Source organism: Notolabrus celidotus, chromosome 4, assembly GCF_009762535.1.
Source record: "Notolabrus celidotus isolate fNotCel1 chromosome 4, fNotCel1.pri, whole genome shotgun sequence".
Lineage (NCBI taxonomy): Eukaryota > Metazoa > Chordata > Actinopteri > Labriformes > Labridae > Notolabrus > Notolabrus celidotus.
Window position 1 is genome coordinate 11,148,649 of NC_048275.1, and position 18,213 is coordinate 11,166,861.

General features: G+C 40.5%; 3 protein-coding genes across 5 annotated transcripts in view; 2 read left to right on the forward strand and 1 right to left on the reverse strand.

Annotated features, from left to right (window-relative positions):
* Nucleotides 1–18,213, reverse strand: part of got1 (glutamic-oxaloacetic transaminase 1, soluble) — a 47,834-nt gene that overhangs the window by 18,584 nt on the left and 11,037 nt on the right. The window lies entirely within an intron of this gene.
* Nucleotides 1,056–3,657, forward strand: nkx2.3 (NK2 homeobox 3). Its single transcript, XM_034681706.1, has 2 exons — nucleotides 1,056–1,700; nucleotides 2,664–3,657. The coding sequence occupies exons 1-2, from the start codon at nucleotides 1,310–1,312 to the stop codon at nucleotides 3,302–3,304; spliced, it is 1,032 nt and encodes a 343-aa protein (XP_034537597.1). The 5' UTR covers nucleotides 1,056–1,309; the 3' UTR covers nucleotides 3,305–3,657.
* On the forward strand, nucleotides 6,856–9,569 carry nkx3.3 (NK3 homeobox 3). Its single transcript, XM_034681707.1, has 2 exons — nucleotides 6,856–7,323; nucleotides 8,008–9,569. Exons 1-2 carry the CDS (start codon nucleotides 7,047–7,049, stop codon nucleotides 8,520–8,522), a joined length of 792 nt encoding a protein of 263 aa, XP_034537598.1. The 5' UTR covers nucleotides 6,856–7,046; the 3' UTR covers nucleotides 8,523–9,569.

Here is an 18,213-nt window from a genome sequence, read left to right on the forward strand (position 1 = left end):
TAAACCTGCAAAAACATACTGGATTCATGTCCCCTGACATGAATCTGTGTTCCCCTGGAACTTGAAAAACACGCAAAAATATGTAGGTAACATTAGTTAGAAAGAACATTACATTATTATTGTTAATAATATTATTATTAGAATTTGTATTAATATTATTGTTATTGTTATTGTTATTGTTATTATTATTATTATTATTATTGCACTTCAGTATTAATAGTAGCAGTAACAATTCCTTAATTATATTTCTAATAAGCATATTATCATATGTATCATCATAAAGATACAAAAAAGGAAGCTGAACTGAAATAAAAAAATCGTCATCGACTTCAAACTATTTTGTGCAAACAGTCACTATTTTTCTGTATTTTATAAATCGACGCAATTTAAATTGTATTAACTGAATTAACTGTGTTAAACTATTCTATGGAGGACTCTGGCCTTGTCAATGCATCCTGTGCGCCAAATATGATGTGCAAATATATCCTATAATGAAAAATAAATACATGCAAAAATGACGAAACACCATCAGGCAACATCTATAATCTTCATTGTGTTTTAGGTTGCCAAGTTTTCTCATTTCCCACAGTTGCTGCAGATAACCTTATCCATGGATTGCCGAGGCAGGAAACGAAGATATGCGCAATCTTAAAAGCACCGAAGTGATGATGGCAAGAGCTGTGAAGCAGTGGGACCATTCAGGAGATAATAAACGCTGTTAGAGTCACGGGATAAAGTCAGGTGCTGGAAAAAATAAGAGTACCTGCAGCATTAAGTTTTATTTATAGAATGAAACTATTTGCCTTTAAGATTTTCTGGGTGTTACTGTTTGAGTGGGTAAACAAAACGCTTGTAATAAAAACGCCCTTACCTTAAACTCCCTTTACAGTCTGAGGTAGTCGATAGTGTTTGTATTATTTCATAATTTAGGCCTATATGTCTTCCTGACACACCTACAGAGGGAGAGACACAGTGTGAGTCCCTCCCCGCTGCAGGACGTCACTGAAAGGGAGAGGACAGCATCTTGGCTGATCCAGCTCTTTCCCTAGATAACTGAAATCAGCCAACCAAACAGGATCGACCTCTCGTCTTTCTCTAGCAGCCCCACAGACACTAAAGCCAGAGGAGAGGGGATGTCACAGCTGAAAGGGTGCCTGTCCTCTTCGGTCTGCATGAGAAACAAGCTGCGCGTAATCATCCTTCACACCTACGCAACGGGTGTTTTCTCATTTTACGCGCCTTCCGGAGACAAATTCTGGCCTTGTTGATTATACTTTTTTAATTTGTTATCTCTTTGTTGGTGGTGATCATGCTTCCCAGTCCGCTCATCACTTCCTCCAGCACGCCTTTTTCTGTGAAGGATATTCTGAAGCTGGAGTTGCAGCAACAATCCCAGCAGCAGCAGCTCCAGTTGTTCTCCTGCTTCGGTCTCTCCGGCGCGCTGTCACAGCCGGGAGGAGCCTTCCCCAACAAACCGTTCCGCACCCACTCACCGCCCTCCTGCATGTTGGCCGACAGGGACAGTCCCAGTCCTCTCAGCTCCGGTCTGTCCGAGAGCGAGGAGAGGATGTCGTACCTCAACACGCTGACGGTGCAGGAGCGGCTGGCGGAGTCCGGCCTGCCCGTGGAAATGTTCGGAAACCCGGCGCAGAGCTCTGCAGAGCTACGACTGGAGACCGAGCACGAGGAACAAGACAGCAGTGAGTGCAGTATGATGATCAATATGTTAATCCAAACTGTGTGAGGATGGCGAGGATAGCTGTAGTGTTTATGGCAATTTTATAAATGAGAGCAGAGACGAAATAAACGTAAATGTGACTCTAATATTTATATCTAGAGGAATACAACCTAAGTGGATGATTCAAAAATCAAATATTAACATCAAATGCAAATAAAACAGTGCTCACACGTCCTACTGCAGAAATGCTTGCCAATATAATATTATCAAAAAATAAAAAAATATATATACAGTTAGGTATGCATGGTTGCACACATTCATGTAGTTATGCATCTACGATGTAACAAATCCAGCAGAGCATTGAGTATCCATTGCCCCTGTTTGAACTTGGTATTATTTATTTTAAAACACATTTTTTTTAATTTATGCATGAAGTTCCAATGCAATTGAGTCATGCGTAATTACGCACTAATTTTTGCTTTTGAGCAATCCAGCAAGCTTTAAAACGCAATTTCGTTCATATTTCCAAGTGCTGATTGAATATGCATTTAAAGACACCAGTAGAAATCTTACTGTGACATAGAAAATTAAAAAAAATAAAATATGTTCACATGAGAGTGCCAAAATTATGAAGTTCGTGGATTAACTTAAATTTGCACTCTTTAACGAAACGTTTTGATTTATTTTTCTAAAAAAGCATGCAGGAAATGTATCTTAGTCCTATTTGTCTTCAGAAATGTTTTTATTGTAAAGTTAAAATTTTTCAAAACAACAGCAAAAAAAATAATTCAGGTTTATTTTGTTTGCACCAAAATGATTTATTAAAAACAGGTTGCTTCAACATTTTGGGATTATTTTGATCTCTAAGCAAATACACAATGGAGAGATCCCAGTGAGATAAATAATCCTGAGGTGTTGAATAATCAGTTAAAAATCTGCTGAATCCCCACATGTTCGAACTATAATCCTTCCCTTTTTCCTGCAGAGAGTTGTGGAGCTCTGCGGGCTGAATGTGACGACCCAGACCCGGACAAGCCTGTCACCAAGCAGCAGAGGACCCGAAGGAAACCCCGCGTGCTCTTCTCGCAGGCTCAGGTTTTCGAGCTCGAGCGTCGCTTCAAGCAGCAGCGTTACCTGTCCGCCCCGGAGAGAGAACACCTGGCCAGCTCCCTGAAACTCACTTCCACACAGGTCAAGATCTGGTTCCAGAACAGGAGATACAAATGCAAGAGACAGCGGCAGGACAAGACTCTGGAGATGGCAGGACACCACCATCACCACCACCACCCACCGCCGCCGAGGAGGGTGGCTGTGCCAGTGCTGGTCCGGGACGGGAGGCCGTGCCTGACCGGATCCCAGAACTATAACACTCCTTACACAGTGGGGGCTCCGACCCCGTATAGCTACAACGGCTACCCTGCCTACAGCTACAACAACTCGGTGTACACCAACACTTACTCCTGTACTTATTCTAGTTTACCTGCTCTGCCGCCCAGCAACACCACTGCTAACGCTTTTATGAACATGAATTTGGGAAACCTGGGTGCGCAGACGCAAAGTCAAGCACCCCAAGGTGCAATGGTCTCACCCTGCCAAGGAGCTCTGCAAGGCATCCGGGCATGGTAGTGGGGATTTTACGCACAAACACAGCTGGGAGTGACTTCCCTGAAAGGACTGAAGCATGTTAACCTGATAAACTAATGCAGTGAAAGCACAATTTGAAAGTTATACACGTTACAGAAAGACCAGGCCAGTGGACTGAAAGTGATGGCAGGTCTGTGAGAAAACTCTAGCCCGTTTACTGAGATATAAAACCTACAGTTTGTGCATTTTTCTTCTGAGCCGGTGTTTAAAATATGTACTAGCCCTTCTGTTGGATATTTGATTGTTGCTGATAAACTAAATATTTGCAAAATGTGACCCTTTTGTGATTCCAAATAAGTATTATGTGCAAAAAATAAAAGAAAACTGTACTGTCATTTCTTTTATCTTTCTTTGACTACGACTTTTTTGCGTAAATGTACAGCACAAAAATATATTAAAATTAATATTACCATATACTCAATGCATGAAAAAACATTTTTTTTGACAATATTGCTGGATAAAGCAATAAAGTATTTTTTTCTTCTTTAAACAGTGTGAATTTTGCCAGTTGTCCTTGATTGTACTCCAACTATTACGTGTAAAAAGGACGCTTTTACTAAAGAATTTTTTTACGCATGCAATTTAAAGAGGACACGCATCATTGATCAGGAAATTAAGGGAGTCAATAAATTTAGCGGCACAGGTGACAGTATTATGTCTTGTATGTAATCCTAAAATACATGTTAAATGACAAAGTTTAATCTCCTGTTAAGTTCTGCGCTTTTACGCCCAACGAGACGTTGTCGTTCTTGTTCGGCAGCCTGTGTTAATGCTTCACCACGCACAAGCATTTTTTTTAAGTCCTTAAAATAATTTTTGCATGGGAAACTTAATAAAGGAATGAGTGGGTTTAATCCTCAAGAAGATAAGTGTAGTATTTTTTCAGTCTCTAAAATCCCCTCTCTAGCCAGCTTTTTTCTCCTCTGAGACAAGAACCAGAAACAGAGAGAATTTAGAGGCGAGCTAATGTCCAGTCAGGATTCAGAGATGGACATTAACCAGACAGAAAGCATCCTCGGGACCCACAGAGCGGATACATTCACACAGCTTTGAATGATACATTATGTTGAAAAATGCATGACACTGAAATAAATAATTCCTATATTCACAAACTAAATGTTCGACTATATCCCCGAATATCAAGGAGAATACTAATTGATGTGACCACAAATACCAAAAATACAATCATTATTATATCATAAGTAGGCCTACCTAAAGCTGTACGCACACATACAAAACCACATTCACACACACACGCCGTTGATTGCAGATGGACTTAAACAAACACCTTCACCTCCTGGGCATGGTCGAATACGCAGACACTATTAATGGAGATGAATGGCAACGTAAACAGAGTGTTTGTCTCCTGTGATAGCCTCCACAGCCACTTCCCCTGGCTACCGCGCTGCCGGTGGGACATACCTGGTGTCAGCTCTAAGTGCTGCACAGTCACTAGTGTAAATAGAGCTGGCGACAGGACGGCGATGCCTGAGGACGCGGCCTGGACACGGCTGCTCTGACAGGCGCTGCGGTGATCGCTATCTCGCGCTTCCAAAGATAGCAGCTCGGCTCATCGCTGCGCTGAAGGCGTGGAGTTTCCCAAAACAAAGTCTCCAATGGCAACCACTCAAGGAGCTCGCTTAAGAAGCAGAGCCCAAATATAGAGAAGAATAAGTGTGTGGAGAAGCTGGGAGAAAGGCTCTTCCATTAGTTGGCCCTCCAAGTGTCTCTCATCCGCCAGAAAGGCACCAGACAGATATGGAACACTTCAAGTATTTCAGTCAATAAGAAATTACTTTTTCACGTAAAGGCATGAACAATGGTTGGAATCGTGTAAAGCAGTGAATTAATTTTAAGTGGTCTATGAATGGAGGGTTGCACCGATTGGGAGCACTGTGGTTTGGGCTTTATCAATTAAACTGACTCGCTCTGAAGCTGTCTGCAATAACTCTGGAGTCTCTTTACGCACGAGAGACAGGTGTTTATTATTCTTTATCTAATATAGACCTACACCCTGCTCAGAGAGTTTAAGTGGACAAATAGTTTATTTTCTATCACCAAAACGGTGTAGCAAAAAATTAATAATTCATTTTACTTGCTCAATGAGACATGAGATACTTGGCAGTGTAGGAATAGAAGCAGTCATCCACCTTTTAAAAAAGTTTTGAAGTTAACTGTCACTCCTTTATTTTCTTAATAATACTGTTTTAAGCATATAATAAAAAGATGTATTGGATTGGCATGCAGTATATTTATTAAATAGTAGGGCTGATCCTTTGGCTGTGAGTGTGTTTGTGTTCAGGAGGAAACAAGCAAAGAAAACAGTAGGGAGATATTGGGTGTGTTTGAGAGCACACCATCAAGCAGGCATGTTGCTCTGAGAGCAGAAAAAAACCAACACATTTAATCATTACAAGCATCTAATGGGTATACTCCCACTTTGTTTTTCTGAATTCTTACTTTTTCGTAACTGTAATGTGATGTCTTGTGATTGATACATAATGTAAGTGTGTCAGAGCGTTCGGACATGTTTTGGCACACTGGAGCCGACTTTTGCTCCGTGGGCAAACAGAGAATTTAGTCAGAGGAAGAAAACAAAACAACACAGAGAAGGCACATCACTACATCTGTCATCGCATCTCCTCAATGGAGGGCAGGCCTGCTGATTGTGTAATGCGTGGGCATGTGCGGGTGAGTGAGTGAGTGAAATAGAGGGGTGGGAGTGGCGGCGACATGCATGGTTGGTGTTTTTTTTTTTTTTTTTTTTTACGCACCGTTTTACTTTGGAGGTTAAGTATCGTCACCACAGGGCGGCGCTACTGTCCTGCTTCAGCAACAAGACTGGAAGTCATCTGTCCACACTATTGTATTTTACATCTGGATTCTCAAATTAGTCAGTGAGATTTAAGATCATATCTTATGTGTTTAACAAAGGTAATGATATGAGGCATCAATAGATTTTTCAGATTAATTATGCATGATATAAATTCTTATCAGGTAATCCCTGATAAGAATTCAGAAAGTCACTGTGATTTCAATAGAAAATCAAACTTCTACAATAGTAGTCATACCTTCATGTGATGTAGATCGACTGTGGAATGATTTAAAGCCTTGCATTTGTAAGCCTGTGTCGCGGTGCCTTTTACGCAGTGAACTTTACGCATCAGATTTTCTAACCCTTATTCAAATATAATTCAGAGTGGCTATAAAAGTCATTTTTATATGATTGATTTCATCCCTTAGTATCCAATTTGTCAAAAGTTCACATAACACATGGGTTTCTCAACAAGCTGCATTACGCTCATTGTATCCACTGCATTGACATGCTCTGACTAAATAATTATATTGAATAACTACTTAACTTCGTTAGATTATGTAACGAAACAGTAATGGGAAAACTTTCGTTCTGAAAATCAGCATCCCTCGTCCTCACTCGCAGAGAACAAGGACTGCGTGGCGCTGGGCGTCACGAGGGAGGGAACAAGCAGACAAAATAGCCAATCAGAAGTTCACTTCAGCCACTGCTGCTGAACATGTTGTTATAGAATTGACAGCTCCTGATGCAGCCTGTTCATTAGCACACCGGAGTACGTTCATCACATTTAAATTAGAGCCATCAAAGAGAGAACTTACAACACCGAATCATCGAGGACCCGTGCCGTGGAGTGTCTGATCTCTACATGCCTCCGAATAAATCACAAGTGACAGCGCGCTTCTATCAATCATGACTTCAAGTTTTTCGCCTTTCTCCATCATGGACATCCTCACCGGACGCAACAGCCGGGTGAAGACCGGTACCTGGAGTACTGAGGAGCTCGGCGCAGCAAAGCGCAACACCTGCACGGGGGAAGGTGGCATGAGAGTCCTAGATCTGTCTCGTCTGGGCGTGAATGAAAAACTAAAAAGACTTCCAGGAGATCTCAGTCCGTCTGGTGAAAATATGGGATCTGATAGTTCCAGTGAGGAGTCCACAGGAGAGGAGACTTCTGGGTACAGAGAAGGTGAGGAGCTCTATTCGATCCGGGGATTATAAAGAGTTTTAATATACAAGTTGGTTAAAGGGAACCCATATCTGCACAAACTGCCATGTTGTTGGGGAAAACAACAACACAATTTTAGAAATAAAGCACTGCTCAGAAATCAGGATGAATGTCTTCTACGGGGCAGGTGTTTTAGTTGTATTGTTTTTTATTTACTGGATTAAAACATCTGGATTATTTGAATGAATTAATATTTCTCGAGGACAGGAAACATCTTTGTTTGAATCCCGTGTCTAGTGTCAGTTTGATTTATTTGTTTAACTGTTTCCAAGGAGTGTGTCATTTCAGTTTTTCTTCTTTCGCTAAGAAAGTTTGATAAAAGCTTTCTTGTGAGGAAAATTATTTTTTAACATCCCAATAATCGAGGTTTTTGTTGTTGTTTGTTTTGTATTTTAAGACTTTAATAAAGAACCTCAGGCTTAAGTGGAAAATAAAAAAAGAAGTAATATAAAATAGAAAGAGAGATTCAGAGATAATTTGGTGTGACAGCTGTCCGATTAAATTACACTTAATCCGCTGACTTTATGACAATAGGCTAATATACGGGGATTGTCTCAAACTGGCCAATCAGAACATGACCTCTCAGCAGGGACGGATTTATCTAACACACCTGTTGTCTTCACACTCTTGTATTGTTTTTCTCAGGCCCTGCAGACCAGCAGCAAAGTGAGCCTCAATCGAATAAGGGCGCAGATGCAGAGGAGGGAGGGTGTCAGAACAGCGATGAGACTGTCAGCTGTTCATCCGATGTTCAGAACTGCAGGCCCGGCATCAAGAGGCGCGCCAGAGCGGCCTTCTCTCACGCGCAGGTCCACCAGCTCGAGCGCCGCTTCCACGCGCAGAAATACCTCTCAGGCCCTGAGCGAGCCAACCTGGCAGGAGCGCTGAAACTCACGGAGACCCAGGTGAAAATCTGGTTCCAGAACCGGAGATACAAAACCAAACGTCGGCAGATGGCAGCTGAGCTGGCGGCGTACGGATCACCGAAGAGGGTGGCGGTGAAAGTGTTAGTGAGGGACAATTACAAGCAGCAGGGTCATATGAACGGACTACACTACCCCATGACTGTGCCTCTGTATCAGGGCTACCACCCGTGCCTTAGTTATTGCTGCCGGCCCCCCTGGAGCACCAACAGCATGCAGTGTGGAGGGATGCTGTGAAGAAGTCTATATTAACTGCAGATAACACAGGACTAAAGAGCTGCAGTTTGCAGTGCAGTGGATGAGCCTGAGTGGAGTTTCATAGTGACTCACTCTTTACAGAGTTTTTATGTTTGTTTGTTTGTTCCTTTCTTAAAAGATTATTTTGGTCTCAAGGGTCAAGATGTGGACTGTACTTAGGATCAACACAACACAAATCTTATAGTTTAGCTTCATCATGGAGCGATTCAGTGAGTAAAAAACATTTCATATGTTTTTCTACATTGTGTTGACATCTGAGGTTTTCAGAAAGCTCTCTTCACGAAGTTCACTCGAAGCTCATTTCAGCCAGTCAAAAAAACAAACTAACTGGTTGCCTTGATGACAAAAACAATCCTACATGTTGAGTCATTTTTATAAAACACAAAGTCCAAATTATAAAATAAAGTCTGAATTAAAATAAGAAATTACAATCATGAGATCCACCCATTTATCATTATTTATAGCACTTAGGTAACACATAGAATTATGAATTTTCTTTGACTTTTTTTATCCAAATGCAATTATCTCTTTATTTTAACTTTTAACTCATATTATGAATTTTATCTCTTAATTTTGACTTTTCATTCCAACCATGACCTACTATCCCATAATAATGACTTAACCTCTGGTTATTTTTCCCCATCTAGGCTAAGTCTTCCTAATATTTATAATTTTTTTACTGGTGGAAATGGGCTTCCAAATGAGTTAATTATGTGTGAATACACTTTTAACAATAAAATCTGGATGAGAGTTTTTTCTCCTTCAAGATTATCTCACAAAGAAAAAAAGACCACAATATTGAATTATTGAAACATGTTCTCCACAGCTTTCTCATAATAATATCATTACTGTTTTTCATATTTTATTTATGTTTTTTCAAAGAGGCTGTACACAAACCATGTGGGTGGGGTTGGAGTGAGCAGGGTATAGTGTCCTGTCCTCTGATGTGAGGGAGGGGAGATATCTGGGAGAGAAATAGTCTTTGTATTTTAGTAACTATTTTGCAATAAATTATTTTAATTAAGAGATGATGTTGTAGTCACATGTTTTTCTCCTTCATGTTCCTTGCATCACAAGAAAAGTGAACCGTGACCTTTGAACAAACAACTAAATTAAGGTTTGCACCAGCTATCCTCTTTGCCTTCTTTAATTGTTGAACAAGTTGTTCCAATACAGCCCACCAATATGAGATTTAAGGGAGGATGCATGATGACTAATAAGTGGCAGTATACAATGTGTACTTGAAATTATAAACCAGAAGATGTTTCTGATCATTTGTGCCTATCAGTACAAACATACTCAGTTTCAGTTCACAGCAGTGACTCCTGGCTCGTTCCCTGTAGAGCCCACTGACTGATTAGAGCACGTCTCTGCATATCTAATAGTGTTCTTCTTAGTCTATAGTTTAACTACTGGAATAAAAAAAAGTAATTCTGTGTGTCATTGACAGCATGAAAATAAGTCCCTGTATTCTGCCTTTTCTGGGCGAGAGTTGGAGATGATATTCACAAAGTTGCGACAGAATGGAACAGTGCAATGAGGACTGTAGCCTCTACATGGGGTGCCTGAGTACCGCCAGTATGCTTTTGAAAAGCACACACAAAAAAAGAAAAGTACTGCTATACATGCATTGTGCTTAACTTTTTCACTGGTGTCACACACAACTTAAATATATTTAGCTGAAGTAACGTTCACTTTTATTTTTAAATGAGTCTCTTGAACGTACAGTATGCTTAGGGTCCTGTGCAGACTTGGTACTCTGTCCTCCTGTATGCTGCATGAGTCAGAGAGGGTCAATAGACCGTAGAGATGTTGCACCATCCAGCTAGGCTGCACAAGACAGCACACATTAATCACGCCTTAGAGTCAAGACTACACCCTCATCCCAAAGCAAAACACACAACGGCCTCACTTGATAGGAAAATAAAAACATAATTCCTAAAGATGACTTGTGCTTTGAACAAGTCCTTATCTGGCTCTGCTTTCTAGTGTTAACAGCTCTAACTGCCAAAACTGGAGTTGGAGGCTGCTGAGCAAAGTTAATACACTACCTCTAATGGCGTAGGCAACAGATGATGTCATGTGGCCACGAATGCAACCAACCAATTAATATTTACATAGCACCAAATTAGAAGAAGTATCATCTCATGACTTGTCACAAAAAGAGCAGGTCCACTCTGTTCTTATTTTACGACGAGAGTGAGCCAACATCACATTACATTCAGTAAGCAAGGAAAAACTGCCTTAACAGGCGGAAACCTCAAGCAGGACCAGACTAATTGGTAAACAGCTGTCTGCTCTTACTTAAATCTAAATTAGGCTACATTAAAAAACAGATTCAAACTTTAAAAAAATGTAACCAACTAACTCAGTGCACGCTGACACTACAAGGTTTAAACATACAACATATTATTTGCCTACAGCAAGGCATCCTGTCTGTCTATGCACTACAAATATTATAATAAAACAAAACATTAAAGAGGGTGTGACAGCAGAGGCCTGTGATGTAAAATCCATCCTTCGTCAAACGACAAGCTGCTTTGGCAGACACATGAGGATCACCTGGTGCCGTCCTCTGGCTACATCCCAAACCTCATATATCTGTGAAATCACAACAGCACTTCAGATGTACTAAGTGGGTGATATAACAGGTTTCAGGGAGGGAGGGAGAAGACATCTACGCTCTACTGTTCACCTATTCAGTAACGCACCATTGAGTCTGATTATTATCATTAACGCAGGGTGTACTTGCCATTCAACACCCAGGCTAAGACGGCACCAGGGAGGGTTTATTGCCCATTGCACTGTGGCACCAAGGTATGCCTCTTTCTTTGTGCTCTAATTATTCACATTGTGCAGCTGAGTGGTTGTTATTTTAGTCATTGCCATGTACCATGACACGTTACAATATATTTTTTATTTTCCTACACCCTGTCTGTGATGTCAAAGGGATGTACCTTTCCCCTGAGAACAATAACAACAAGTGAATAACAAAACACACTATGATTTTCATGACTATAGACTTCATCTTTTATAGGGGAGGATAAACATTAGATAGTTTTTGGAATGTCGGTTAATAGAGGGACCTCCCTGTATCTAATTATTATACTTACTGAGGTAATTGCTGAAATCTTGTTGTTTGGTAACATTGCTAAAAAAAAGTCTTAGGAGGCAAGGAAGTAAAGCAGTTAATTGCAAACCACTCCCACAATTAAGTCTCACTAACTAAAGCATTTTATTTGAATATGTGTCCAATGACTCAAAGAAAGGATTATGCAAATGTGAAAAAAGTACAGGGAGGTACAGCATAAGAAATAATTATCCCTTTTCAGAACAAACCTATTTTTGTCAGTGTTGATCAGTATCAAACTATGTCAAATGGAACAAACTTAGAATACTTTAAAGGAGTATGAAGAAACCAGTTAAACTTTTTTATGAATATATATCATTTTAGGGGGTGGGGGATTTTTTGCCTTTATTGTATAGGACAGCTGAGGCAGTGATAGTAAATGTGGGGAGAAGAGAGTGGACCAGAAGTCGAACCAGTGACCGCTGTGACGAGGACCGCAGCCTCTGTACATGGGCTGCTTGCCTAACGACGACCCAAGAAACCAGTTTAACTTTAAAGTAGGTTTTTAACAAGCCCTACAGTAAAAACAATTACAACCTGTACAACAGTGAACAAAGAATGTTCCCACATTATTCATAACATTGTGTACTAACTTTTTAGCTTGGATTGTTTTTTGTTTTTTAGGTAACCTGGTTGCAGCGAGCAGGTACAAATCACTTCAGCCAAAATGTTCACCCCTGACTTTATCTAGACCACAAAAATGTAGTTGAGAAGTCGGAGTGAGTGGATGACAGCAGGAAATATTCTGAAGAATTCATTGCTGGTGAGGAGGTGAGGTGAAGACATGTATACCTTGTGTAATGCGGACATACTTGCACTATGTTTGTAGTTGGTGGAATAAAGTATAGCAATAATGGCCAAAGAAATACTGCTTTTTTTCTGGTAAATATAGGTGCCAAAGACTTGTAACCCCCACTGTCCCTCAAAGTGGTTAAATGTTGCTTCATACTTCAAAATGAGTTTACCTACATGCACAGGTAGGTGTGTTTCCCGTGCTGCAGTGAATTAACCTGCTGATACTGAGCAATTTGTTAATTAACTGTTAGCTAACTCTAACTTTAAGAGTCATCTGGCGACAAAGAAAGGCAGAAAACCAATTAAATGTACTTATTTGCAGGGTTTTATTTCAAATGTAACAACTATTTGTGTCTATATTTTACAATAATGGGTAAAATAAGAAAATGAAGATTACTTAAAAAAAAAAGAAAAATCTGGAAGACATCTTGCGCCCCCCCCCCATTGGTGTCTCACATCCCCCCCAGGCGGTCCCGACCCACACTTTGGGAACCCCTGTTATAAAATAGCAAGGAGAATGCAGCAGCACTGCACCAGTGAAATAATCTAAAATGATTCAACAAAGATTTTACAAAAGTATTAGTGTTCATAGTGAAATGTTGCAGATTTTTTTTTTTTTCCATTTATGAGGTGTGTACAGAAAAAAAAGAACATTTCAGATGCACAACAATAAACAACTCCCCAACTTAGGCAACTCATTCAATCACACTCATTCACACCACAAGAGACAAAATGGACAAGACAATACAGTCAATTGTCAAAAAGTATTAACAAGTGGAGAAATAACAGCGCAGAGTAGGAAAGAAAAGGGAAGAGGAGAGGAAAAAAGAATTTAAAAAATCAACAACTCAGTAGTTCATTGGTTTTCTAAATGTTGCAGATTTAAACACCTGGCACAACTCTAAGTTCATTCATTTAGCAGATCAGAAACAGGTATTAGGGAGGGAAAACGTTCTGACCAAAAGTAATGACTTTTTAATGACTAAAACTACACTACAATGTTTTGAATGTAGTCAACTAAGAAACTAGGCTGAGTATGAAGGGCAAAAATAAAAGTGTGACTAAAAGTAATATGCCTTTTCATCTAAAGACTAAGACTAAATCTAAAAAAGCTTCCAAAATGAAAACTGTTCAGATATCATGTCCTGGCTCTGGAGACTCATCTCTTCCACCCTGCCCATCACCCCTGTCTTTTGTCGAACAGGTAAAACTTCCCGGTGTGAGGGTCATGTGTGAACAAGCAACAGTTAAAAGTTTCAGGGACAGAGCTCCTAATGCTTTTTCAGTTCAACAGAAAAGATAATACATCCGCCAAAAAAGTGTCACTGACTTGGCTTGACAGGGAGGCAGTAGTTTGAAATGTTTAAATGTACAAATTGGGACTCCTGAAAATTCACATCAACATAAATGTTGCCACAGTACTGCACTAAGATCTTTCTATCAATGTAAGAGCAGTAGGACCATGTGAAAACTGAGTGTTTGTAACAGCTTGAGTGATAACTCTTCTGTTGACTGACCTTTGGGCTTGTTTAAAACCTGTATGATTGTCTGCCTGCTTGTGTTCTTCTTCTCCATCATACCTCTTCACTACATTCCCAGACCTGGGTAAGTGTGTGTTGTTACAGGCAGTAGTCCACTGAGCCATCAAGCATTACTGCATGTATAAATATGTAATACTCAAGTATGTAAACATCTTGAGATGTGCTTTATTGCGGTGCCTCCCAATGAATAGGCTCATAAAACAGAGAAAGAGAGCGACTGAAAGGAGCCAGACGGCAGAAGAACATGTTTCTCTGCCTCTTCAAACAATCACAGAGAACAGCTTAACAAAGCATTAAAGGGCATATTCAAATAGGAGTTATTAATGCCGGTGGAAACAGGTCATTTCCTGTTGTCTTTTATGTCAGCTGGGAGGAATGTGTGGAAGGTGTGGCTGCGTTACAGTGAGCAGGAATGGCAGTCCTTACCTAATCCATGCTTGGCTGCACTTTAAGATACAGATCTATTGACAGAGAGTTCTCACTGTGCTACTGTACAGCAATTAGACATGCATTTCCGATGTGTCTATTGTGGCAGGAATCATTTTCTCAAGGGCCTTGTTGGTTTGAACAATATCACCTCCACTTAACTGCTGCTGGCACAAAGACTGTCGGCTAATATGAGCAGATTAAAAGCTCACACGATAGCGATACTGGGAGAGGCTTCAGAAAATCATTCACTGCCTGCCAGTTGTTAATTGTATAATCAGGAACAATAAACCAACCGTTAAATGTTGGAGGAGTAGAGGGTGTTTTTTTTTTCTGTTAATGTGTTGGTCCTCTGCAGACACAGGGCAGGACTCAGGAAGACAAGGGGTCATAGTTAATACCTCTGTTTAAAGACTGATGGGCTTCCCTTTGACCTGGTATCTCTGTCTCTCTCTCACACACACCACAAATAATCCCACCCAGAGGACTTTTCAGGCTTGTTCCAGAGACTATTAGAAGATAGCATCAGTGCATGTAGGAATGTAAACATTTACAGTAGAGTTATGAGACATTAACTCCCTGTGGGGACGACACATCAATCACACCAACCGCCTCAGTACTAACAAGCCCCTGGCTTCACAAAAAGGTGTTAGTCATCCTACCTTAGCGCACAGTTTGAAATGATTCCACATAATCAGTTCATATTGTTCAGTCTGACATGTTGAGTTACTGCTCAGTTCCTCTCAGATCTCACCAGATTTTTTGGGGATTGTTGCAACCGGAAAAGAGTAATTTCTTGTGAGCTTCTTCAAACAGTTTTAATGCAAGGTGTGTGCTGTTCTGAGGCATCTATTTTGATACAATTTTAATCAAGGCTTAGTGAATCGGAAAAGCATCATTGGAAAAGCACCAGGAAAATTCCATGTCACGCAGACCAACCATTAGCTGCTACAGCTAGCTAGTCACCAAAAACTGGTGCAGGCTGTTAAGCTAGCTGCAAGGGTGGCTGGTGCCAGTCTAAAGAAGGCCTGGTACTAAAAGGAGGACACCCTTGGTCGGCCAACTACCAGTGCAAATTTAAGATTTTGCGTTCACAGCAAACACAAACAATCTCTTAATTTGCGTATATACGAATGCCAGAATGTTGCAAGAGGGGAGGGGTTCCCTTCAAACACCACTCCAGTCTGCTGTCATCAAACAAGGTTGAGCTATACTACAATGAAGGGGGAAGCCGGTTATATTAAAAGGGGCAGTGCTAACTTGACTTCAATGCATTGCCCACAATAATGATCACATAACAATATAAAAGTCAAAAATGTAATCATAAATAACAATATCTGATTAATCCAAGAAAATAAAGTGCTCCTAAAAGATCATAATCTGGATCAATGTCATTAGCAGCACCATGAGGAAATGTGAAGTAGAGTTGTGGTACATTTCCATTTCAGCGTTTTGTCCCATGCCTATTGCTAAACTCCAGGTGCACAGTTGTGACCACTAAAAATCTAAACTAGCACTTGATGAAGAGTTGGACACACTGGAACCCCAGGCTAAAGAAAGGAAGAGTGACCATGCTGATGGTGGACAGCGAGGGCCAATCAAAGGATTACAATACGATCAGTTCTGGTCATGCACCAGTCACATTTAGAGTCATAGCAAACTAAACCTGCTCATCAGTCAAGAGTTTGTTTTAGCACCAACCAAATTGGATTTATACCCACATTTTGAGAGGCAGGTGCCACATTTTGCCCCTAAAGAAGAGAGTCTGATGATGACACACGTAATGAAACCAGGATGATTGGTCAGTTTTTAGGGAGAGTTGCACTAATTGGACAGAACTGCAGAGTCACAGAATTCCCAGGCATTGGTTGAATTAACATTAATTATTGCATTCACAATTCCAGGATGACCCATCTGTAGTGCAGTAACGCTGCAGTGTGACAAATAAGTGTTGGGTCCAATGGTTTAAAGAAAAGGAAAAGCAGTCCACAATTCAAACATCTCCTGACAAATCTATTGTTTTGAGGTTTGAGGCCGAGCAGAGTTCTGCACTCAGCCATCACAGTCCCTCAGTGGAAGTCGTGTTGTGCATACAAAGAAGCACAGTGATCCCAGCTCTGTTTGTCTGAGCAGGAGCAGGGGTCAGGCAGAGGATTAGAAAGATGAGCCCACCCAGAATTTATGAAGAACAGGCTCATCTTAAGCACAGGTCCAGTCTACATGATGAGTGTGTGTGTATCAGTGTTTGTGTGTCCATTTGGAGGAGACACAGGAAGGCCTGAGTCTGAGTGGATTAAGACAAAGCTTTCAACTTTCAAATTTACAAAGTCAAAAGCTTTCTCTTAATCCGCTTAATCTGCAGATTAAGAGAAAGGACAGAGTTAAAGCAAAGGGGTAAAGGAAGAGGTGTAAACAGGCACAGATTGTATGTCAGGGACATTTTGGTGGCATGAGTGTCTATTTGGCCTGCCTTGAGCTGTCAATGTGGACGGCAAGAATGATTGCATGGACCTCTCTGAATGCATGCATCATCATATGGGAGTGAGATTCTCATGGTTGGTTTATTGTGCCCAGTCAGTTGCCTTAGAGTCCTGGCTGCTGTCTGCAAAATATGGCGTCACAGCACACCTTTTGAAGCACAGTCTACTCGCAGCTTCTCAATTGACATAAGACAGCATGATCGCCAGGTGGGATAGAAAGGAAAAGGAAAGATGGAGCTGAGAAGGAGAGAATTAGAAAGAGGACCCTTGTCACACGCAGTGAAATAAGTGACATGTTCACCAGTAAGGGACCAGCTTAGTCTACATACCCAGCATGCTAATGAAAGTGAGACAAAACGGCCTGAACTAGTTTCTCTGTGAAGGAATCAAATCATAGCAATGACTACAACAGAGGGATCATGAGACTTTTTATTCATCTTTAATTTAGAACAAAAATTAAATCATCTTTGAAAAGATTAAAAATGACCTTGTAAACACCTAATTCCGTATGAAAATGGCCATTGCAAATTAAACTTAAATCCGAAGTAAGTGGCTGGTTTATTCTGATTTTAAATCCGAATTGAATAATTCCTCAATCATGTATACATTCATTCAGCTTTAAGTTAATGCCAGTCATTCTCCACATGCTCGTTCCCTTGTCCTGTCGCGATGATGCACATATTCCGCTCTGGCGGGTACGTATTCCAGGAGGGCCGCCCAAAGCAAGCGTTGGACTCGAGCCGAGAATATTTACTATATTCCTCAGCTGACGAAAGTCAAGCAGTATGTTTGTGTCGAGCTGCTTATTCAAAACTATAATCAAAATCAAAGTGAAAGTTGTACTTATTGTGTGGTCTTCCATGTTGTAACCGAAAATGAAAGAAGCAGGAACTGGAATCTGTTTTCTTCCAGTAGACGTTGTGGAATCTTGATTAATATCCTCTATTATAGTCATGCATTTTCCTTAAATATAATAAGGTTTTCTTATTACGCTCATGTATTCTTCTTTTAACAATTATATATGTTTTCCATTTCATATGTTTTATTGAAGAAACCAGCAAATAGTAAGGCATAAGGCCAGAGATCTGTGCAGATCTCCGAATAAAGGTGAGACTGAGGTCAGAGCCCCAGCTTCTGCAAGATTCCATGTAGGTTCAGCTCGGAGGTGGTAAATTCATCTATTTATAAGTTGTTTTGCAAAGATCAAAGATCCAATCCTAGCTTTATATTGTTTTTGAATGTAAGCAAAGGGGATTTTTTGGTAAGTATGCCAAACATTTTGTGTTAGATAAAAGAGC

Coding starts and splice junctions, on each gene's coding strand:
- nkx2.3 (XM_034681706.1), top strand. CDS start 1,310: ATGCTTCCCAGTCCGCTCATCACTTCCTCCAGCACGCCTTTTTCTGTG. Junction 1,701..2,663: donor GCACGAGGAACAAGACAGCA/GTGAGTGCAGTA, acceptor TTTTTCCTGCAG/AGAGTTGTGGAGCTCTGCGG.
- nkx3.3 (XM_034681707.1), top strand. CDS start 7,047: ATGACTTCAAGTTTTTCGCCTTTCTCCATCATGGACATCCTCACCGGA. Junction 7,324..8,007: donor GACTTCTGGGTACAGAGAAG/GTGAGGAGCTCT, acceptor TGTTTTTCTCAG/GCCCTGCAGACCAGCAGCAA.